Here is a 24,526-nt window from a genome sequence, read left to right as displayed (position 1 = left end):
TTTTTGTTTAGACAAGTATGTGCCCACAATTTAAAAAAAAATCAAGTATTAACGAGAATCTGCCAAGATGCTTGCAAAACTAAAAGAAAGGGAAGGGACGATGTACGAGCCAGGGACGAAGATGTGCAGAATGGGTAGGTTGCAAACATCGGCCTGCAAAGGTGGTGAGTGTGAGGCAAGGTTCCGTGAGGCTGAGCAGTATACATGGGTGAAAACAAGCAGATGAAAATGTCAGCATGTCTACAACATAGGAGAAGAGACATGGGTTTACTTTTTCTATATTGAAATTGTGAGAGCTCCATCAACGACGATAGTGTGATTAGATGGTTAGCACTTAGACTTCTGCCCAAGCTACCAAAGTTTGAATCATGTTGTACCATGATGACTTTTTAGTTGATTTGAGGTGTTAGATTTGGGAATCTTCGAAGAGAAGAGGTTGGGAATCAGAGGAATCGGGGTAATTATTGAAGAAAATTTGGAAGCCACCACTCTAGTAGTAGGGGGGTACCAGCTGGCGTAAAATCGGAAAATCTCTCATTAGGAGAGAATATCCATTTCTCACTGGATTAGATCATAGAGAAGGCATGAGAGCAGGTCGTGCACAGGGGCAGTCACAATTTGTGCAAAGAGGAGGCGCGATAGGGCAGAGGTGTGGCAGAGCAAGAGGTGTAGCATAATTATATAAAATAATGGGTAGTCTTTCGAGTGCACAAGCATGGTTGCCAACAAGGTGAAATACTGCTCGGTGCAAGGTCGAATCCATCCCTCTCCTTTTATGAGGGTGTGAGAGCAATCCCTCTATGATCTATCCTGTGAAGCGAAATCGGTAGGAATCTTCGAATTAATTGAACAATACGAGGTAGCTGCCAGTAGGTGATTCAATTTATTTAAATGAAATTGAGAGTAGAATCAAAGGCGATGCTGTTATTTTTAGTGAAAAGTGCCGCCCGTCGCCAGTTATGAACGTGAGTTCGCGCCGCCGGAAGTCGAGTTCGTGACGGGGGCAGAAGCTGAGTTCGCATGGGTTAGGTTGGCGCCCTGCATGTGGTGATGGTTTTAATGCAGCGCATGGCAGTCGCTAGCCGCAGGAGCTGGCAGTTGGTAGCCAGAGTCCCGCAGGCAATAGCAGCAGGGGTGGCACTGTTGCGCATCAGGACGTACCGTGGACGTGGCAGTTGATAGCGGCAGGAGGTAGTAGGCGTTTGAATTTGTTTACCTGCACACACAGTAGTGTTTCGCCTGCACACACAGTAGGTGATTATTTACCTGCACACACAATGGGTGATTGAATTTATGTAAAGCAAATTAGTAGGAGTATCGTCGCAAGCAGGAAGGCAGTCTTCGTGTACAGTAGGTTTTTAAATTAAACGTTACTGTATTTGCTTGCAGTCACATCAAGGGCAGTTGGAGGTGTTTCGCGTAGAGTTACACGGAAACGAAAGACAACACGTGATTCAAACAGCGGGCAGAAATTAGTTGCGACACCGAGAAAGTGGTCTGAAAGGTATAATTTCATGAAGTAGTAAAATTTCATGCTTGGTTTAATTTGTGAAGCGGGGTGTGGTTCGATTGGTTTGTGTTTATGAGGGTCCAATGTTGTAGGTTACCATGGTGAGGATGAAGAAAGCTGCACGTTCGGTTGGCGATAGCGGGGATGCATCTCCCTCTTTGGTCCGTAGGGGTAGACCTAGGAAGACCGAGGAGGAGCTGCTCACAGCTGAGAGTAGGCGTCCGAAGAGGCGTTTCGAGCTAAGCATCACTATCTCTGTTGGGGGGGCGGACGTAGACACTGGCTTGCTTCCTGTGCTGAAAGAATTCCTAGAGAAAGAGACTATTGCTGGAATGTGTTCCATCGAGTGTGGCGGAACGGTATTCCACTTGCACTTCCAAATGGTCGTGCGTATTATGTCCACATCTATTATAGCGGTCAACAAAAAGGTGAAAGCATACTTGGGATGGGATAGAGAATCGCCTATAGGAGCCACTGTTCTTTGCAGGGCACTAAAGCAAAAGAACATGCACACGTTTCAAGGAATGATTGGTTACTGCTTAAAAGACATAGGTAAAGATCATTTTGAGAATGTTGGCCACAACATATCTCCTGATGACATTAATAAAGGGATTGAGCTTTACACGCTTCATGGGGCAGACGACCTAAAAAATAAAGTCTGCTTGACAAACACCAATGTGTTTGATAGGGCTTTCATGTATTGGAAATATAGTTTGAATCACCCTTTTGGTCATGACTTCCTCGGTACTTTGCACCGCATGATTAAGAGCGGTAAGTACTATCCATCGTCCAGCTGGATTACACCTTACCAAGGGCGTGGAATGGAGCAACGTAAAATTGCTGCTGTATGGAAGTGCATGGCATTTTCGAGTACAGTGACGTACAACGACATACTCGACATTTTTGTACTCCAAGGTGCCACTCACCCGCGTCTGGATTGGTTCCTGAACAGATGACAAAACACTGAAAGGTATTCCATTAACTGCTATTATTTGGTGACGGCCTAATTATTTGGTGCTATTATTTCTCTTTATGAACCACAGGGAGCAAGGGGAAAATACGGCAACGAAGGAAGTGGTAAACATATCTGATAGCGACGACGACGACGACGACATTGACGCTGTCATTGGAAGTGACTTCATTCCCCCGCTGAAGAGAACTAAAACTTATTGCATGCTAGGTATGTTGCTAGAATTTTCTTCTGTTGCATTTGCTCTGTTTGTCGATGACTTCTTATTTTATATGTTGGCTCTCGTAGGTGCGCGACATGGAGTCAACGGAGCCTGCTGTGGAAGCTGAGGGAACGCAAACGGATCATAGTGAACATGATAATTTAGACGACGTATTATTCCAAAGACTAGAGGATGTACTTATGCAAATCTGGCGACAGCTCCGTGGTGCCAATGCAGACGACAATGACACTCTCTGTGCTTGCATAGTCAATTGCACACAGAGTGTCAAAGACATGCTGCAGGATGTGCAACTTAATGCTGCTGATGTTCAGGTTGCAGAAATGCAACAGCAAATAAACGCTTTGTCAAGGGAAATAGTTTCTTTCAAGTCACAACTGAATAGGTTGAATGCAATAGTTGTCAAGCTAGGAAACATAGCATCTAGAAATTTTCGTTTGTAACAGTTGCAATAGATTTTATAGCAATGGGACATTCGTAATTACGTTTTTTACCTATATTTTCACACTTAACAAGAAGTTATTGTAATTGTTGTGGTTATAAATTTTAAACAAAAATGCAGTGTTCATGTCGTTTTGTTTCAAGAAATTAAAATCACCTCGCAAATCGTTCGTATGGGTTGTTTTCTACTCTTTCTTAAAAATTAATGCAATTTTCTATGGTCTGCTGCTTGGATTAAAGATGAGAATCTTGGAAGATTTGAATTTCTTTTACGCGGAGCGAGTAGTTCGTGTAGGAAACGAACTACTGGAGCGAGACCTCGTGAACAGATTATCCAAACTGCAATTTATTTTACAATGTAAATTAAGACCCAAAAACCGCCAGGTACAATTTACAAATTACAGGCTTTCTATGAACGCTGGTTCGACGAAGGCTACTTACTACCTACTACTTGGTGGACGGGGAGAAGTCTTTTGGATTGTTCATGACGACGCCCAGCTGACCCCGTGAGGCTGGGTCGTGCCAGCCTTAGTTGAATCACTCCCTCGCTAACCTGCTGCTCCAGCTACTTCCTGAATTTAATGGCATGAGAGCTGGAAACGAGTGTTTGCTGAGCGCAAGAGAGCGTATATCTTTGTTGAAGGACTGTGCGTGGTAAGAAACCCTTCCCATCGGAAAGGACATGAAACGTGCAGAATGATCGAGTTATGGCAGCGGGAGCTGCACTCTTGCGTATTCCTCCTTTACTGTACCGTTGCAATCCAGACACGGACGTCCCCTTCCCTAAATGGCGCAAGCCAGGTTTCTACTTGAAGAGAAAGCCCGGTGGAACTATTTCTTGCCAGACAAAGAAGGAAGGGATTGATGGGCTGAATGCATCAGTTGATAAGCATGAAAGTTTATCTGGGAGTTCAAGAAGCGATCATGGAAATGATGATGAGTACAATGTGAACTGCCACGTTGAGGTTATCTCTTGGAGAGAGCGCCGCATCACAGCCAGCATTGTTATTGCTGCCAGTATTAAGCGGGTATGGCAGGTACTAACAAATTATGAACGGCTCAGCGAATTCATACCCAACTTGATTCGTAGGTAATGTCTCTTGTATTGGGCAGCATGTTTATGGTTGAAGGTTTTTCTAATTTCAAACAAGGTAAGGATGATGGCAAGCATGAAATGGGTTTGAAACAACTTTGTTTCACGGGCTATACTATGATAGTTTGTTTGCGGGGTACATGTCCTCTATGGGCTTGTGTGTGCGCGCGCGCATAGGCTCATTGTTTAAAGGTGTTAAGAGTTTATCACCTCCTAAATAGAGTAAACATCTTGGTTGCTCCTAGGGGCGGAACGTAAAGGGTTGCAGTGAGGTAGATTTCTTATTATTGGCCATGTTTGGCCAAGTGTGTGTTGGCTTAGTGTGTAGGTGCCTTGGGGTGTTCACATTTAAGACTTTTATTGAGAGAGAGAGAGAGAGAGAGAGAGAGAGAGAGAGAGAGGTGATGAAATGAGGTGATTATATCAAACGACTTCAAAAGGCCAAAATGACCTATGAGATGAAACTGATACAATCCTGGTGGTTCTAATACAATGTTTGGGTACAAAATAGTCAGTGGGTTGGAAGACTTTCACGTCATATTTGATATACTCGTTTAAACCAAAGAGGAAAGCCTTCTTGCGATCCTCGTCTGATTGAACAATTGCCGACTTACATAATTGAACACCTATCTGCAAAATACGGTTAGAAAAAGACATAACGGGAGTACCATTTTTCTTGAGACCTCGCCAATCCTCTTTCAACCGATCAACGTACTGCGGTGGCATAAAACAAGCCTTGAGCTTGTCTTGGAAGTCGATCCAACTGAAAGACAGTGGCTCGCCATCCGTGGCACGATCAAGATGCTCGGCCATCTGTGCCTCTTGCCAGACCTAATACCAATTAATGGCATCACCCGACAAATACATGGCAGCAATCAAAACTTTACTGTTACTGTTCTTCTTGTTAGTCGCAAAGTAAGCATTAAATTGATGCAACCAAGAATGAATTATAGAAGCATCCATCTTACCATCATACTTGATGAAAGTCAACTTCTTAGTGACTGGATTGTTGGAGTTGTCGTCTCTACTTGTGCTACCTGATGACTCACCGGCGTCCTTGAGTGGCTAGTTCTTCGAGGAGAATACTTGTAGGACCAACTCTTTCATGCGTTGGTCTTGCTGTGCCTCGCGCTCTAACTCCATAGGTGCTCTCTTTTCTTCAGCCGCTATGCATTGAGCTTCGCGTGCTTGCTCACGCTCTAGCTCCATAGATAGTGTGTTTTCTTCAGCCGCTTCACGTGCTTGCTCACGCTCTAGCTCCATAGCTTTCCTCTTTTCTTTAGCGGCTATGTGTTGAGCTTCGCATGCTTGCTCATGCTCTAGCTCCATAGCTGTCCTCTTTTCTTCACCTTCACTTTCCACGGTGGCGTGCAAAGCCTCTTGTTGTAGCATCTGGTGGTTAACCCTTATCCTGGAAGATCGTAAACCCCAAGATTGGACTGCTTTCAAGGAGTTCTACGCACAGTTCCTTCCTCCAGACTATGAGGAAGAGGTAAAGAAAGAATGGGATCGACTTTCACAGTTGGAGAACGAAACTGTTCCACGCTATGTGGATAGGTTTTGGGACGTTCTCTTGAAAGTCACTCCATTCAAGAAGATTGACGATTCGGAAAAGATGCGCAAGTTTGAAGCAGGATTGCAGGAAGCCTTGCAAAAGGCTATGAAGCTTTACCCTCGAGGTAACTTGCAGATACTTATGGAATCAGTCCACATAGCTGATGGAATACATGACAAGGGTACTCCCAGGAAGATGGAGCAAAGCACTTACCATGCCAAGCAGAAGGCTCTCCATGGGCAGTCCACCTCTACTTCTTCTTCGCAAAAGAAGAAAAGAACCGCCTCCGAAGCAGAAGCAAAGCCAAATCAGCCCAAGAAAGGGAGATATCTCTCTCCTGCTGAGTTGCGAACTTACATTAGTGAAGGAAGATGCTTCAAGTGTGGACAAGTTGGTCATATGAAGGGTGACTGTCCTACCAAACCTCCACAACCACCCTCTTCCAATGCAGTCCCAGATGTACAGGGAAATACAACCAAGGATGGAAAAGAAAGAGCTCTTCTTAAAGCATTGGGTAGCATCAACAACCAACGGGCTCTTATTTTGTTTGACCCTGGCAATACAGACAACTTCATCTCTACCAAGCTAGCTGATGACCTGAACTTGCAGCCCAATCGTTTTGGAGTTTCTATTCAAGCACAATCTGCTTTCAAAGGGCAGAACTTAAACTCTACTCCAATCCTAGGGAAGTTGAATCTAAAGGTTGACGACTACAAGGATCAAGAGTCTTTCTTACTAGCTTCACTTGAAGGATGCAATGTTATCTTGGGAATGCCTTGGCACTACAAGATGCATCCCATTCCTGACTATGTTCAGAAAACCTTATCCTTTGCTCATAAAGGAAAGGAGTATCTTGTACTTGCAGATGCAGGTGATTGGCGTATTCCTATCGCCAATCACATTGCCATCAAGAAAGAAATGAAAAAGTGTGTTTCAGCGTACTTGATTTTTGCAAGAGAGAGAGATGTGTCTGTTTCACAACTTTCTTCCTCTTTAGAGCAAAAAAGACTTAAGTTATTAGAAAGTTATCAAGATTGTTTTGCAGATGAACTTCCAAATGAACTCCCACCTTCGCGACCTGAGGATCATACAATTGATTTGATCCCAGGAAGTTCTCCTCCAAATCAGCCCCCTTATCGAGTTAGTCTAATGCAGCAAGAGGAAATTCTCAAGCAGGTTAACGAACTTTTGGAGAAGGGCTTAATAAGGCCTAGTACTTCTCCATATTGTTCACCTGTCTTGCTAGTACAGAAAAAGGATGGCACATTCCGCATGTGCATAGACTATAGATCTCTAAACAAGATCACAGTCAAGAATCGATTTCCAATCCCTCGGATTGACGACATTCTTGACAAGTTACAAGGAGCAAGTGTCTTTAGTCGTATAGACTTGAAGAGCGGTTATCATCAAATCCGCATAGCTCCTCAGGATGTGCATAAGACTTCATTTAGAACAACCTTCGGGTTGTATGAATTCTTAGTGATGCCTTTTGGACTCACTAATGCACCAGCCACATTCAACAGAATGATGGATAGAATCTTCCACTCATATAGAAGCTTCATAGGCGTTTTCTTTGATGACTTCTTAATCTTCTCAGAGACGGAAGACGAACACTATAAGCATCTCGCCTTAGTATTTGAAGAATTACGCAAACACAAATTATTTGTGAATGCTAAGAAGAGTGAGTTCTTTCTAAAAGAAATCCACTATTTGGGCCATATAGTATCTCACAATCAGGTGAGAATGGACCCTGATAAGATTCAAGTAGTTGTAGAATGGCCTACGCCAACTACAGTACATGATGTACGAAGTTTCCTTGGCCTCTGTTCCTATTATCGACGTTTCATTCGAGCTTTTGCCGCGATAGTAGGTCCTCTCCATGACCTGACAAAGAAGCGGATTCCATTCCATTGGGGGTCTGGATAAAAACAAGCTTTCGAAAAGCTTAAGTATCTACTCAGTCACGGACCTGTTCTCACCGGCCCTGATCTTCGCAAACCTTTCGAGGTATACTGCGATGCATCTGGAGATTGTGTAGGAGCAGTTTTGAACCAAGAGGGTCACGCCATAGCCTACGAAAGTCGGTGCCTTAAAGATGCAGAGTTGCATGTCTCCATATATGAGAAAGAGCTAATGGCAGTAATTCATGCTCTTTCCATTTGGAAACACTATCTATTAGGAGCTGATTTTATTATCAAGACAGATCATCAAAGTCTTCGCTACTTTCTCACACAGAGAAAGTTATCAGAAAAGCAGATGAGATGGGCCAACTTTCTTTCAATGTTCCATTTTTAGATTTTACATACTTCTGGAACGAAGAATGCAGTTGCAGATGCTCTCTCCAGGCGTCCAAAGATCAATGCACTAACAACAATTTATCATGAGGAACTAGAATCTCTCAGCGAGATGTATCTTCAAGATCCAGACTTCGCCACAATTTGGGCAAATCTTCAAGCTGGTCACTCAAGGCCACCTTATTCCATTAGGGATAATACGCTCTATCGTCAACAAGCAATATGCATAGCTCAGCCCTTACGACAGAAGGTGATGGATGAAGCACATAATTCTCCTTATGCCGGGCATCGGGGAATTGCTTCCACCATCTAGTGCCCTCGAAAGGTATTTCTTTTGGCCAACACTCCTTGTGGACATTGAAAAACATGTACGTGAGTGTTTAGTCTGCCAAAAAGTAAAATATGATAGACATAAAGTTTATGGCAAGCTTCAGCCGCTCCCTGTGCCTAACACGCCATGGGAAAGTATTGCCATGGATTTTATTACGGATCTTCCTAGATCCAAGAATGGAAATGATGCAATCTGGACTATAGTAGACAGATTCAGAAAGCAAGCACATTTTCTTCCAATAAAGAAGACGATCAAAGCTGAGCACATGGCTAGAATATTTCTAGCTCAGATTTTTAAACACCATGGATTGCCAAAGACTATTGTCAGCTATAGAGATCCTCGCATGACTAGTCTATTTTGGCAGGCATTGTTCGAATACTTGGGAACTAAGCTTGATTTTTCATCAGCTTATCATCCTCAAACAGATGGTCAAAGCGAAATCGCTAATGCCACTATTTTAGATCTCCTCAAGTGCTATGTTTCCGAACGACAATCCGAATGGGAACATTACTTACCAATAGTTGAGTTTGCGTATAATAATACCATACATTCCTCAACTGGTAAAGCTCCCTTCGAAATTATTTATGGGAAGCCACTCTTACTTCCTATTATGGTGACCAAAGAAAACATCTTCGCTGCATATGAATTTGTGCGCAATATTGATATTGCCCATCAACAAGTAAAGCAAGCGATTCTTCGTACTCAAGAGCAACAGAAGAGAAAAGCAGACAAGCACAAAAGGAATCTCAATCTTGAAAAAGGACAATATGTCCTGCTCCGGTTTGAGAAAGCTAGATTGAAAAAGAGGGTCGGCAAAGGGAAAGTTGTCAAATTTTCCCACAGATTTTACGGTCCTTTCAAAATTACAGATAAAGTCAATGACGTGACTTTCAGATTGGATTTGCCTTCTAACTGGTGCATCCATAATGCTTTTCATGTCAGTCTCCTCCGACCGTATGTTGGACCTCCTCCAGTGGCGCCAGTACAAGAAGATCCTCTAGAAATCGAAGAGAATGAGGAAATCCTTCAACCTGAACAGATAATACACCACTTGGAGAGACAACTGAAGTCGGGGAGTCTACATCGAAAGTATTTAGTCAAGTTCAAGAATTACACTCCTTTAGATGCAAAGTGGATGACTGAGTCCGATCTTAAGGACTACCCAGACATCTTGCACAGTTATGTTGACGCTCTACAGTTGAGGTCAACTGTTTAGAACCAAGAGGGATGTAACTAAGTCAGACTTTGTAAATAATTAATTTATTTACGAGAAAATAATTATCTAATTAGTTGTGTGCACATCAGAATAGATCTGGCAGTTTTTGGGGCCTCAGGTGCGCCCAAGTTTGGGCCAGAGCACCTCAGGGAGACCCTAGCAGAAAAATACCCTGAAGCCCTAGTGATTGGGAAATCGAGTCTTCAATAAAGGGGTAGATAGTAGCCTCAGATTTCAGGCTCAGAAAATTACGCACGCTAGTGCAAGCACAAGAATGAGATGGGGTCCTTAGTCTATTAACCCTAAGGCTTGATTATTTTACGGCCTTAGGATAAGTTAGTTAAAAGTATTCTTAAATGATTTGCGCTGGACCAAATGGCCGGACAAGTGCGAACAGGTAATGCCAGAGCATTGCTGGCACAACAATGCGCTAGGGAGCAGCCAACGTTTTCATTTGTTGCATCTATGTGTGCAGTTGTGCACTTAATTGCACATTTCATTAACTAGCATAAGATTTTTAAAGTCAAAAGTTGAATGGTTTTTAAATTTTAAAGTAAGTGTGCCACTTGGCACACTTTCCCATGCAATCTCTCTCTCTCTCTCTCTCTCTCTCTCTCTCTCTCTCTCTCTCTCTCTCTCACTGCCTCTTCATGCTAGCGCCCCCTCTTCTGGGAGGCTATAAGAGAGCAGCCCCTCCCCCTTGCCAGGTTGGCAGTGCACTCCCCCCCCCCCCCCCAAGTTGACCATCCTCTACGCAGTGAAGCTCTCCATTGAAGCTTGAGAGCAACACCTTGTGGTGTATGTGGAGCCTCTGAGCATCCATCACCTAGAACAAGGCCTCTCATGGTTGCTTGCAGCTTTGGGAGAAGTTTCATCGCGTAAAGTAGTAGAAAACTCTCTTTCTCCCTTGTCTAACTGCTGCAAATTCCCTGTTTCAGCCCCTAATCACTTGAATTAGGGTGAATTTCAGCAAAGTCTTAATAGAATCTCATTCCCCACTACCTACTCTATACATACACCAAGTTTAGAGCATTTCCATTGCGAAAAGGACCTCCATTTTGCCATTGGAACGCACTCAGGTAACAATTTCTGGTTATGTGCAGAAAATTACAGCAAGCGTGTGTGTGTGTTTTGCATGTTTCTGTGGTTGGTTAATAGCAAGAATGATTACGTCCAAAGTGGCACAATTAGCGGAAGATAGACCCTCATTCGTGAGAGCTTCCTGTGAGTTTTGTGGAAGGTAGACTCTCCCCTACGAGAGCTTCCCAAAATCTCGCAGAAGAGGATAGATCCTCTCAGTAGTCAGAGAGCAGTTCTTCTACTCTCTCAGTCAGAAGCAGAAAAAGGCCAAGAAAGAATAGAGGACGGGCTTTCGCCCCGTTCCCGTGCTTGTAAAGATTCTCCCTTAGTAATAAAGATATTCTCTTTATGGGGGGGGACCAGCCCATCTTCTGGTCCCCAATGAAGTGTTAAGCTTTCTCTCTCTCTCTAATTCTCTTGAGTATTTGAAGTGCAATTAAACGTCAGTTTACGCTTCCGTATTTTTGTGACACATAAAATGAGCCTTTAGCTTGTCTTGGAAGTCGGCCCAACTATAAGAGAAAAGTGCACCATCCGCGACATGCTCAAGATGCTCAGCCAACTGTGCCTCTTGCCAGGCTTGATTCCAATTAATGACATCACTTGACAGATACATGGCGGCTGTCAAAACTTTACTGTTACTGTTCTTCTTGTTAGTCACAAAGTAAGCATTAAATTGATGCAACCAAGGGTTAATCACAGAAGCATCCATCTTACCATCATACTTACTGAAAGTCAACTTCTTAGTGACGGAATTGTTGGAGTCGTCGTCTCTACCTGTTCTACGTGATGACTCGCCGGCCTCCTTGAGTAGGTTCCTCTTTGAGGATAGCACTTGTAGGACCAAGTCTTGAATGCGTTGGTCTCGTAGCGCCTCACGCTCTAGCTCCATAGTTGTCCTCTTTTCGTCAGCCGCTATGCGTTGAGCTTCGCGTGCCTGCTCACGCTCTAGCTCCATAGCTGCCCTCTTTTCTTCAGCTGCTATGCGTTGAGCTTCGCGTGCTTGCTCACGCTCTAGCTCCGTAGCTACCCTCCGTTTTTAACGTTCCCTTTTCACGGCGGCATGCTAGTCTCTTGTTGTAGCATCATCTCTATCATAGACTTTACCAAAGCCTCCATAGAATTTGGTGTAATCCGTGGGATAAATGGAGATGGAGGAGGATCTGGAAACGGTTATCCTGGTGTAGGGACTTCTTCTTCTCCAATCCCACATCCACCCTTCTGGTGATGACCATGCATGAGTACTTGGGTACTTGGGGTTACTTGGGGTACTTGGGTTCTTGGTGTACTTGGGTACTTGGGGTTCGTGGGAGTACTTGCTGTTCTTGGGTACTTGGGTTCGTGGTACTTGGTACCGCTTGCAATCTCCGTTTCGGAAGGCTTTTATCTTACCCAAGCTCAACTCCTTCCTGTGGGGGTGCATCCCTTGGCGGCCTTGCGCTCACACCAAAGTTGCTTCTTTCCACCTTAAGTCGATTGGCATGCTGCAATGTGCAAGGTCCGCTCTCAATGAGTGGAAAAGAGGAACGATCGGAGGCTGGAAAAGCCCTTCTTTCCTAGGTTACCTGTCACTCTTCAAAAGCACAGATTAGAGATCGACATACCCAAGTGGTCTTGGGTTACGTACAATCTCAAACAAGCGATTTTTTTTTGTGTGGTTCTTTATGGTTTGATTGCCCTTAAGACAGAGCGATGAAGACGGGAGCGCGCCCGATGTGCGATGGGGTCCCAACCACCCTCAAGGGCCCCCATTTGCCTTGTTGTGTTGCCATAGAAAGTACTTGCTTTGATTACTTGCACAAATGCTGATACAATGGCTAAATGCTAAATACTGATGCTTGCAAACGCCAGGGCTGATCTGATGCGAAATTCTATGCTGAATTGATGCAAAAATGCTGGGGATCTTCAACTTGACGAGGCTATGAGCTGCTTTGTTGATTCCGATGTCCAGGGTGCTTACGACGACGATGAAGATGGGCTGAAATCTGGAAACGTTGTGTGATCTGATGGCTGAAATCTGGAAAGGTTGATGTAACTGGTTGATCTGGCAATGGAAACTCTAGGTCCTGAGGTGCTGTGGGCGGTGGATGCCCCTACTGGTATTGGGTTCCGATATCCTAAAAATTGAAATCTGGAAAGGCAGATGTGACTTGTTGGATCTGGCAATGGAAATGCTAGGTGCTGAGGTGCTGTGGGCGGTGGATGCCCCTGCGGGTATTGGGTTCTGATATCCTAAAAACTGAAGGCCAAGTGACTCTTTTATGAGTGTTTTTTGCCATTCTCTCTTATAAATGTCATGTCAAAGTCACTTATTAATGAATGACTTAAGTGATTGTTTATATGTCTATATGCTTAAGTGAGGGTATGTAACTATGACCTATCTGATCATGCATGTCCTTCTAAAGATTGAAACAAGTTAAATTTAAGTGTCACAAGACAGGCACCACGTGCCAATAGAAAAGAATAGACTGAACAGACTTTTAGCACTTCAATAACAACTGAACTGAAAGAGAGAGAGACGACACACGACACGGAGTGGTGGAATTCCACCCCAGAGAGTATTGGCCCCAAACCTTGGCACCCCTTTCGGTATTTCTTTATATTGCATCATCACAGTACAAGCCGGTAATCACGCTCTACACCTTCTCCAGGAAGCATGCCCAAGAATGAGCCCATGGCCTTATATTTAAAGGCCCTAGGCCCAAAAGCAGTTTACATGAAAAGCCTTCGAACTCAAAAGCATCTGGTCCAAAAGCGATGCCCAAAAGTTGCCAGCGTATATCATGGAAATCCGTACAGTTGCCACGTCAGCAACGCAAATCACGAAAATTCGTACAGACTGCCATGTCAGCACTATCGTGAAATGCGGAAATCCGTACAGTACTGCCACGTTAGCATTCAACGCAAAATCCGGGCTGTGTGCTTTATTTATGTGCCGTTATGTCACTTGGGCCCCATCGGACGAGGTCCCATAAGTTGGTAGGACTTCTTCTTCTTCTGTTGTTGCTTGCTCTTCTTAGGGTTTAGGCCCCTCGATTGTGATTTGAAGGTTGGCTCTATTCTTCACTGACTTGACACGTCAACAGTTTGTGACATCCCCCCTTCTTGAAAGAAAGTAATCGTCCGCAATTACAGCATATCTGAAAGAAATTTTCAAGGGTCGTTCCGAGGGACAATCAGTTTGCTCCTTTTTTATTAAGGAGTTGGCTTCTCCTTTCGGCTCTTTTGATCAAGGAGTTGGCTTCTGCTTTCGTCCAGATCGGAACTCTTGATATTCCGGCATAGTAAAATTAGCCATCACACCACAGATCGCACTGATCTTCCATGGGTGTCTTGATGCACTAAAATTACATACCCAAGCAATCTCATCCAATTAGGAATAGTCAGTGGTTGGCACATCACAATGCAACACAAATGCTCACATATGCATGTTACAAGATATAGAAACATAAAGTCGCCGATGAACACTCCTCCCGTATAACCTAACAAGGTCCGGGCCGGGAGATATTCAACGATTCCCTCATCACTCCTCCGGCATAACCTAAAAAGGTATGGGCCGGGAGATATAGTGGCCTTTTACAACCAAACGCCCCCCAAACGGCACCTTGCATCGTTTAGAGGTGCTTAGAGTAACCACTACTAAGACTTATTAATATTCCTCCCGCATAACCATCCAGGTCCGGGCCGGGAGTAACAACAACAATATTTTTCAAGCATACAACTAAACGCTCCCTAGACATCCCATCTGCGTCGTTTGGAGGTTTTCTAGCATACAATGAAATGCTCCCCAGACATCCCGTCTGCGTCGTTCCGAGGTTCAAACAATACCAAAACAACATTTCTTACTACTCCACTCGGGAGTAAAATCACCAATCAATGAAACCAGTATTAAAACCAGAGTCGAACATTTCAAATCGGCACCAAGACAGGTTTAAGACAGATAGCATCCATTTCAAACAAATTTCAAACAGGATCACCAAACAGGTTCTCAAACAGATTCTTAAACAAAATTCAAACTTAAGAAAAGCAATCACGACATCAGTTGAGCTCGAAAAATCGATTGACTTTCCATCCTGAAACCTGCACCAGAAATTAGATTTAGGTTCCTTCCATGAGGTCGTAGCCGACCACATCATGATGTATAAGCTCTTGAACAGACTGTCACGTGACACATCCAATGCTATGTGTCCGTGGACAAGCTACAGCATGACCAGGGTTCAGTTGAGTCAAGTCAGTCTAGAATAGGAAGTTATCTGGCACTTTTGTGAGTTTGTTCGCAGACCGTGCATGTCGAGACACTTAGATTAGATGCATATCCTCTGGTTGCACACAGCATGACCATCAGATTTCCATAAGAACCCACTTTTACAGTGCATAGACCTATTTTCCCTATTTTTGACATTTTTCACTTATTATTTTTAAGTGACTTTTGTTGGAAAGTAGGTAGGGCAATTTTGCTAAGCAAGTATATCAAGAAACCTAGCGCTAGCACTTTCTGGCAGAAGAGGCAACAGGAACCAAGGTTCAATAGGCAACTTCTCGGCAGAACCCCATCAGAAGACCTAGCGTTTGCAAATTGCAACACCTAGCGTTTTTGCATCAGATCAGCCAGCATTTTTGCATTGCAACAACCTGGCGACAGAACCACAGTAGATCAGCCCAGCGTCAGCCGATTCCCACCGCAGGAAGACATTCAGCCCTAGTGTTTTTGCATCAGCCTGAGACCATCAGCGTTTTGCAGATCTTCGTGACAAGACCTCGGTTAGCATCAGCGTTTTCAGTTTTCAGCAGTCAATACCCGCTGTAGAACCCCCGAACCTCGCAGATCTCACCTTCCCGCAGCAGATCCTTGCCGCACGGTCAGATCCGGCGAAGTTTACAGTTTCAGCCCAGAAAACGCAGATTTCAGTATCTGCGTTTTCAGTGCATTGTCGTCGCATCGTCGTCATCGACATCGTCACCGACATAGAGTCAGAATTCAGCAGATAAAGATTTGCAGATTTCAGCCCTTAGCATTTTCAGATTTCAGCCCGTCGCGTCGTCGTCCTCATCGTTGGCATGTCCAAGCATTGTAGAGATTTGTGCAATCAATAGTAGACCGCTCTCGCCGCAGAGAGTGGGGCCTTTGGAGGAGGGTTTGATAACATTCTGGTGTCGTATTCTTCTCTCTCTATCTCTCAGTCTCATGCACCTTCATTCACAGTGTTCACCACTTTGTTTGTGTCCATTGCACTCTCTCACTAATGGAACGGAAGGCTCTCCCTTCCGTAAGTAAAAGGAACCTTGAGCACAGCTCGGAGCACTCATCTTGAGCAAAGTTCAACATTCACTTCTGCTGCACCTTACACAAACAATGTTCTTGTGGCGGTGATGGTAGTCCCAGACATAGCAATCACACCGGACCTCCGAGGTTATCAGCAAGAGATACCTGTTGAGATATGTCTAGAAATTTCAAGTTATAATCTGCTAGGGTTTCCATGGCAAGCATTTCAGGATACCCCACTCTGCCAGAAGTTGCACTTCAAAGGAAGATGTCAGAAACCATACAACTTTGGGCAAAATTTTTCCTGAAAGCTTGCCAAGTCCTTGGAGTGTGCTGCTTGGTAGCTATAGACTTTCACCACTACATGGCACTGCCTCTGAGAAAAACAGCAGCTCGAATAAATCTTGGATCCTTCTCTTGTAAGTGACCTTTATGGCTTATGCCCTGTAAGACATGAGCGATGAAGATGGGAGCGCGCCCGATACGTGATGAAGGGTGGGAGTGGCTAATAAGTCCGCGGTCGGAAGTCTGCGGTAGGGATATGAAGATACTTCAAATAAAATTCCAGTAGACTTTAGAAGCGCCGGTTTGCTCTGTCTGCTCTTTGGTGGGACCGGTATGCTTTCAGAAAAGCACATGCCTAATGTCTGATACGACTGTCACAAGACGGGCACCACGTGTCAATAGAAAAAACAAATTGAACAGACTTTTAGCACTTCAATAACTACTGAACTGAAAGAGAGAGAGACGACACACGACATGGAGTGGCGGAATTCCACCCCAGAGAGTATTGGCCCCAAACCTTGGCGCCCCTTTCGGTATTTCTTTATATTGCATCATCACAATACAAGCCGGTACTTCACGCTCTGCACCTTCTCCAGGAAGCATGCCCGAGAATGAGCCCATGGCCTCATATTTAAAGGCCCTAAGCCCAAAAGCAGTTTACATGAAAAGCCTTCAAACTCAGGTGGGTCCTGCTTTATTTATATGCCTTTATGTCACTTGGGCCCCATCGGACGGGGTCCCATAAGTTGGTAGGACTTCTTCTTCTTTTGCTGTTGCTTGCTCTTCTTAGGGTTTAGGCCCCTTGGCTGTGATCTGAAGGTTGGCTTTGTTCTTCACTGACTTGACACGTCAGCAGTTAGTGACATTAAGAGCCACAGTTTACTAGATATTTAGACACGTCAACCCTATCTTTGCATCTTCTCTGGATTATCCACACGACTTGCCTCTTATTTCTCTTCATGAACCTCATCTTCTATGTCATTTTTGTTCTTTAACATGTCTAAATGTTTTATCTTTGACAATAGTTCTCATCTTTTCAGGTAGCAAAAGCTAGTTTCCTTTGCCACCCTCTTAAGAGAAACAGAGGGAAATGCAATGTGGTGCCATTTCCTTGTGTTTCCGAAATTTTTGGAGGTGTTTCTCCGTTTAGGCGTTTCCCACATCGCCTAGTACTATGCTGTATACATGTACAGCCAAGTACTATGCTGTATACATGTACAGCCAAGTCATCAATTGGTAACTCTCTCAGACACGTCCTCTAGAAGAGGGCAGCCTTGCTATCCCTTACTCTTGCGTTGTGCAAGGCTGTATATATTCGACGTACAGATCTGTACCGTTTGTTAACAGTACGGTATGGGGATCCGTTTTTTTTAAGACACGGCTCTGTTAAGTCTATCCTTTGTAATAGGTAAGTTAGAACTTAAAAGACTGCTGTCTGACAGGTGATATCTTTCTTGTTCTGGTTGATTTGTTTCTTATTTTGTTGAGTAAATTTGGAACTAGAACTAGTATAAAACACATGTGTGAGTCTCTGCAAGGCCCTGTTGAGTCTCTCAGCACTGCTTTGCTTGAGCTATAACTTTGTTCAATTGAAAGACTTGTTGACTTTATTTTTTCTTTTAATTTCAGTGAGATAATTCCTTGTCCTTTCCCTGGAAGGCTATGGTTATTACAACAAGGAATGCAGAGGATGATGTACTGGAACATCGAAGCACATGTTATATTGGATTTGAAAGAGTTCCCATTGGTGGTAAAGTCAATTCATTCAAAATCAAGCTAGCTGATTGCTATTTTTTGAAGTTAAAAGGAAATGGACAAGTTCCAATCAGAGCTTAGATAGTGTGATGAACTTTTAGAGTTAATTGACCTTTGATGCACGAGTGTTTGAGATATTATTGCGTATCTCATCAAATAAGGTTAGGGATCTCTATGCATTGTCCGCCAACCTCAAACTGGGTGTGTGCCATAGCACAGTTTGACGTGTCAAATGTTTTCTTACTGTTACTAATATGATACTGCACAGGGTGAGCTTCATTTCTCAATGGTCGATGGAGATTTCATGCGGTATGATGGCAAATGGTGCTTGCAGACTGGTCCAAGGTACTGCTTTTAAATACTTCATATTGGTTTTGTAAGAACTTTTTGCTTTTGAAAAGAAAGGTGAAACAGTGCTAAAAACTTCCTTTACAGCAAAAACAGTAAGCTTCCATGCTCTGATGATCATGTGAGCGAAGGGGCGGCAGAAAATGGACACCAGAAGAGAGACACTGTATTGTCTGAAAACAGAAACAGGAGGTGTTGAGTTGAAAAGTGGGGCTGCTAGAAATGTGTCTGGACGCCAAGCGTTGGTGGAGGAGAGATCTATTGCTGCCCAGTCAGAAAACACTGCTGGGAAAGGTCGAGGAGCCCTAGAATATTGGCTGTAGAAAAACACAGAGGGCCTAACATAAGACACCCCCTTATCTGGGTATCAAACAAAGCTAGCCTGAGAGTTATGATGCCAATATAGGTCTAGTCTAGCATGAGCACAACACCCCCGAAATACAGAAATGGGCTCCTAGTGGGTAGATCTGGCGGGCAGCATGCTTAGATGTTCAAGTTGCTGTTTCTGTTTCTTGTTGCTCGGCGGCCAATTGTTTTGCTCCACGGTTTTCACTTTGTTGACACAAAGACACATCTCTTGTACTGCGAAGGCCATTGTAGCTACTTTGAATCCCGTCTATGTATGTGTTGAAATAACTTTGATTCGCAGGCGTCACTCATGTCTGCTACATTATGAAGTCAATGTAGTCCCCAAGGTTATTTTCCCAACAGCCTTTGTTGAAAGCATCATCAAGGCAGATCTTCCCAAAAATTTGTGTGCCATAGCCAAGCGTGCTGAAGCTAAGCTCGATTTGAAATTGTCAAACATATCAAGGAAGGATGTTTTGTTGCAGGCTGTTCAGACCAACTCCGAGGTACCTTTTCAGTTTTTACACTATTGATGCTTTTGATTGTATACTGTTTTCCAATCATGTTGAGAAGCAAAACACTTGAATATTTGCTTTCTTTGTTGCAGGCAGACACACGCAGAATGGTCAATGCGGGAGTGGCAGGCTCACAGTGGAGTGGGTTTGGAAGGACTTGTAAACTAGGCAGTCCTTGCCTGGTTGACGAGATTCATTTTCGGCGCTTGGATGATTTACTCGTGAGTTCTATTCATCTCTTTATCCAAATTTCTTATGATTGAATCAAGGTGGTGTTTGTATGTGGAGGCTATTGCAGGAGAAAGGCGTTGTGCATCGACAAGTAGTTGCTTCAATCACTGTGAAGGCCTCTTCCAAAGATGTTTGGAGTGTTCTAACAGCGTATGAAGCTTTGCCTGAGTAAGTCTTTCAATCTTGTGGTTATTGCCTAGTTATGCTTTGAGTTGGCGGGCCACGACTTGAAGTTTTGATGCGTGTGGAAAGTCATTGCTATGTCTAGAGGACTGGATTCTTTGTCATATTATGAGTGCGAGTTTGCTGGTCATCTTCTGCTTCTGAGTCACCCCTCTTGAGGCAGTTTTCTTGGGGCCATACATTTCTGAAGGTGCTGCTGCTATGCGAGGCTCCACTGCAGTTTGTTAGAGCTGTTTTGATTACAGCCCGCCCTTAAACAAGTAGTGCTACTCTCTTGTGACATCACTAGGGATAATTCAAAGACTGTTTGGTGACTTGCTGTCCGTTTTTTTGGCAGTTGTAATTGTTTTATTTGGACCTCCATAAGCAAGGGAGCCGCTTGTATGGAGCAGGGAGACCACCTCCTCAAAGGCTGATTCTCCAATTGCTTTGTAGAGGCATGTCTTTGCGACGTAGTGAAAAGATGTCTGAGCTTCTGGGGGACAAGACATTGATGCTTCTTTCTACACCCCCCCACAAATGTCCAATGCCTATTATCGAAGAATGAAAAGAAGGGGTGTGTGTGTATGTGTGTGTGTGCATGTCCTTGAGATCTTGAATGCTTTAGAAAGATAGTCCTTCAAGATAAAGCTAAAGAACAGAGTTGTATATCATGCAATCGGAGCTTGAAAAGGGATGATTGGGAGAGACTATACTCCAAAAATTGCAATGTGTGAAATGCTGAGGGATAAAGTAAGTGTCAAGGGGACGTTGGAAAGGAGAAATGCAAGTCCGAATAGGGGCTGAATTGGCCCAAATACAAACTGAATTGGAGGTGCTTTAATTCGTACTGATAACTGAAGTAAAGAAATACAAATAGAACTGAAGAAGCACATTCTTGCTGGGAAGGAAAAGATGACTGTGGAACCGCAAAATGAATTAATTGCATTTGAAGCAAAGTGGAGTCACACTGTGAAGGGCAAGGCACAGCTTTGCTGCTCAAAATGAAATGAAGTAGTTGAAGTCAAATGAAGAGAAAAGGATCAAGATTTTGGTGAGGTAAGCAAACTAAGGTAGAGGTTGAGGACAATTTAAAATGTATTAAGGTGGCGAAGTGGAATAAGTGTGCTACAATAAATCTTGAGAGGAGGCTCTGTCTTGTCGCCTATGGATTTGGGAGGGCCTTCAATGATCGGAGGGCCTTCAATGATCACAATTAGTCCGACACTGTGTGTATTGGTCCCTATATTCTACCTAGAGTCATGACCCCATCCCTCACCAGCTTTGTGGTCTGCTGCATCGACTTTGACAAGAAGATATCCCATGCTATCCTCTCATAGTGTTGGTCATGCATATGGGGTCTCAGGATCCGTAGGGGGATCTTGTATTGCATGTGATTCCATGCTTTCCTTTCACCATGTTGGTCATGCATATTGGTTCTGTGCACACTCTGGAGTCTGCGCCCTTTAGCAGGCTCCTCCAAGGCAGCGGAGGAACGTTTCTGCGCGTTCCTTAAGATGGTACTTTCATACTTCAATAATCTTCAGCATGGAAATGGCCACATCACTTAGCATTTCGCAACCCCTCAGTGGTTCATCTTACACTCCTCACACATGCCCCCTTGATGTATGGTTCCTACACTCCGGATTTTCTTAGAGCCCTATACTTCCTCTAGGTGACCGGCTCACGTGAGCATCCCTCAAGGTCTGTGTACACAATACAGTGTCTTTTTTCCTCTTAAAAAGAAACTTGGAGGTAATAAATGGCACCCTTGGAGAGGAAGCTAAGAAACTTACTCGTGCATCCATGTATGAGTCTCTCTCTCTCTCTCTCTCTCTCTCTCTCTCTCTCTCTCTCTCTTTAAGAAAGAGGCTGATTTCGTTTACTTGAAAAATCCCTCAGAAATGCACCAAATGGTGCTGATTCTAAGGACAAGTACATCACTGATTACAAAGCAGGCTCAAAGGCGACATTATGGGCACCTTAATTTGTTCTTGGCCTATTCTTTTACTTGTGATTTACTTTTTGAATCTCTTAGCTTGTTTTTTTGTTTCCTAAGCTCCTCACATGTTTGAATGCAGATTTGTTCCTAACCTGGTGAACAGCGTGGTGATTTCAAGGGAGGGAAAGAGAGTACGACTTATGCAGGTCTCTCTCTCTCTCTCTCTCTCTCTCTTTCCACAAAAAAACAATTGTAGCACCCAAGTGATGGTCGCAACTTGTTGGTTTTATGCTTAATTTCGGCCTTTTGAAGACCTTAATAGTACATGTCCTTTCGTTTCAACTCTCTCTCTCTCTCTCTCTCTCTCTCTCTCTCTCTCTCTCTCTCTCTCTCTGGTACTAGTCACACATGGTTGTAACCTTTTGGTCTTATAGGTCATTTTGGCCTTTTGAAGATGCTAATATAACATTTCATTTCATCTCTCTCTCTCTCTCTCTAACTCACTCACTTATTTCCTTGCAACTCACGAGCGCTCTCTCTTTGCAACTCTCTCTCTCTCTCTCTCTCTCTCTCTCTCTCTCTCTCTCTCTCAAGATCTCATTACAAACCCGCAAGGTATTGCATTGCTCAGTATGATGACATCCTTACAACTAATCGCTGTCAATGGAACAAGTAAGTTTGAAAAATTGGGAGAATGCACATGCTACACGGCCAACAAAGGCATGAGTGTTATTGATTATGTATTGATTGCATATGAGGCATCCCATATTGTAAGTAATTTTACAATTGGGAAGAGGTCACCCAATTCGGACCACACCCCAATCCATGTATGGCTACAAGTTCCCACTCAAAAAGCACAAAAACAGCCCCATTCCCGATCATGGACATACAAAATGCAAGTGGACAAGAAAAGAATGTATGCAGAACATCTAGACAATGCACTTGCTCATGTACCCATGCCATCACACATTGAATAAACATGGCCAATTTTCAAACAAGCTCTATGTGATGCCGTGGAACAAACAATGGGAAAAACGCATCGGCGAGGAAATCATGTTAAAGAGCTACCGCATAACCCATGGTTTGATGAAGAGTGCAAGTATGTCAAAAAACAATTGCGGGCACTGTCAACGACGAACACGGAATGGGAAACTCTATCAAAAGACTACACAAATCTCAAGAGGCGGAAAAGAAGAAACTATGAGCTACGCACGGAGACACAAGCCATAGCCAACTTCAAGAAAAATCCCAAAAAGGAATGGCTGAAAATAAAAGGACGGAGACATGACATTATGGGGGACATAAGCTCAGATGACATGTACATGTATGTGGAACAACTATATGTGCATAATAATGCGGAAGAAATGCCACACATGCGAACCGATCTCCATGCCCAAGATCACTTTGATTCCGAAACGGTTAGAAAAGGCATACAGAAACTTGCAAATGGGAAAGCTCCGGACATACTACACTTGAACTCAGAAATGCTTAAATGGTCAGGTATGAGAGCCAGAGAGTGGATACATAGAATGCTAAACCAAGCCATTGTTCAAGGGCTACCTGAGGATTGGCAAAAGAACTGGATCAAAGCACTTTACAAAAAAGGGGATGTAAATCAGTCTACCAACTACCGTACCATTATGGTAGGATCTTGCATGGCAAAGCTTTTGGGAAGCATCTTAGAACAAAGCATAAGCACATGGGCAGAGACAAATGGAAAACGAGCAAAGGAACAAGCAGGTTTTCGACCAAAACATAGCACCATTGATCACCTTGTTTCACTCAGGGTATTAATGGAAGAGAGTCGGCTAAAGGGAAAAACATTATACTGTTGCTTTGTAGATTTCACTAAAGCCTTTGACACGGTCCCGAGAATGGGTATATGGAAAAGGATGGAATGCATAAAAGTACCGATGCATCTCAGGAGTGCGGTAGCACGTCTCTATGACAGAGTCATATGTCAACTAAAAACGCACGAAGGGCTGTCCAAAGCTTTCTCGAGCAACATGGGGGTCAAACAAGGATGCCCTCTCTCCCCTACTCTTTTTGGATTGTGCATTGATCAAATAGAAAGCTTCCTCCCTCAACTAGAAGGGGATGAACCAGCCATCGGGATGCTTACACTTCTCATGCTCATCTATGCAGACGATGTGGCTCTTTTCGCCCATGACATTACAGCTCTACAGAAATTGGTCGATGCGTTACATGCTTTTTGTGAAAATGTGGGTCTATCAATCAATGTAGACAAAACAAAGTTCATGATTGTAAAGACTCGTAAGATGGATATCCACGCCCCCCTCATGTATCAAGGGAAACAAATTGAGAAAGTCGACAGTTTCAAGTACTTGGGGATTGACATCCCGTGCAACTATGCTTGGGGACAATGCGCACATAATAGAATTAACATTGGCCATGCCAAGTACTATCAATTTGAAAACATGTGCACACAAAGGAGCATAAAAAGATGGGAGATAAAAGCGACCATTTTTGAGACATGCGTAGTGCAAGCCATCCTCTACGGAGTGGAAATCTGGGGAGCAAGCATTTCAGCCCACACATGGAATGAAATTGAAAGAATTCAGAAAAAGTTTCTATATCGACACATGGGGGTCAAAAAGACGACACCATACTCCGTGCTACTCTTGGAGACGGGCAAGAGACCACTAGAAATGAAAGCATTGCAAAAAATGTACACGTATATCATGAAGGTCAAAGCGATGCCTACTACTCGAATCCCCCGCATTGCATGGGAAACGGGATGTGCGCCGCAAAAGACAAAAAAAAGCAAATTTCTGTCATCGAGCCTCATACAGGACATTAAGAAATGGTTCGCTAAATGGAATGTAGAGACATATGTGGACATGCTTATTGAGGAGGGCAAGGAGGGAGAACACATGCTGAATTTTGAAATTGCATTACTAAATAGCCTCCACACCAAGTGGAAGACAACACAACACCGCTCGAAAT

General features: G+C 43.7%; 2 protein-coding genes and 1 pseudogene across 6 annotated transcripts in view; all 3 read left to right on the top strand.

Moving 5' to 3' along the window:
- The first annotated feature begins 1,608 nt into the window (after positions 1-1,608).
- On the top strand, positions 1,609-2,458 carry LOC147420085 (uncharacterized; annotated as a pseudogene).
- On the top strand, positions 1,609-3,143 carry LOC147420084 (uncharacterized). The gene is made up of 3 exons (XM_086505137.1): positions 1,609-2,480; positions 2,554-2,713; positions 2,769-3,143. The coding sequence occupies exons 2-3, from the start codon at positions 2,684-2,686 to the stop codon at positions 3,141-3,143; spliced, it is 405 nt and encodes a 134-aa protein (XP_086361263.1). The 5' UTR covers positions 1,609-2,480; positions 2,554-2,683.
- Positions 3,144-3,548: 405 nt separating this feature from the next.
- Positions 3,549-24,526, top strand: part of LOC147420083 (uncharacterized) — a 71,351-nt gene continuing 50,373 nt past the window's right edge. For 2 of the 5 annotated variants that reach the window (XM_086504062.1, XM_086504061.1), the window contains exons 1-7: positions 3,549-4,231; positions 17,888-18,008; positions 18,282-18,358; positions 19,011-19,215; positions 19,317-19,445; positions 19,523-19,623; positions 21,699-21,765. In XM_086504062.1, the coding sequence (XP_086360188.1) occupies positions 3,849-4,231; positions 17,888-18,008; positions 18,282-18,358; positions 19,011-19,215; positions 19,317-19,445; positions 19,523-19,623; positions 21,699-21,765 (1,083 nt within the window). In that variant the 5' untranslated portion in view covers positions 3,549-3,848. The remainder of the gene's footprint in view (positions 4,232-17,887; positions 18,009-18,281; positions 18,359-19,010; positions 19,216-19,316; positions 19,446-19,522; positions 19,624-21,698; positions 21,766-24,526) is intronic. The other 3 variants (XR_015186921.1, XR_015186920.1, XR_015186922.1) reach the window with 2 other exon arrangements.

The sequence above is a fragment of the Adiantum capillus-veneris genome, chromosome 28, assembly GCF_014529385.1.
Source record: "Adiantum capillus-veneris isolate H3 chromosome 28, ASM1452938v2, whole genome shotgun sequence".
Taxonomy (NCBI): domain Eukaryota; kingdom Viridiplantae; phylum Streptophyta; class Polypodiopsida; order Polypodiales; family Pteridaceae; genus Adiantum; species Adiantum capillus-veneris.
Note: the sequence above shows the minus strand (reverse complement) of the source record. Positions and strands in the feature narration are given on the sequence as shown.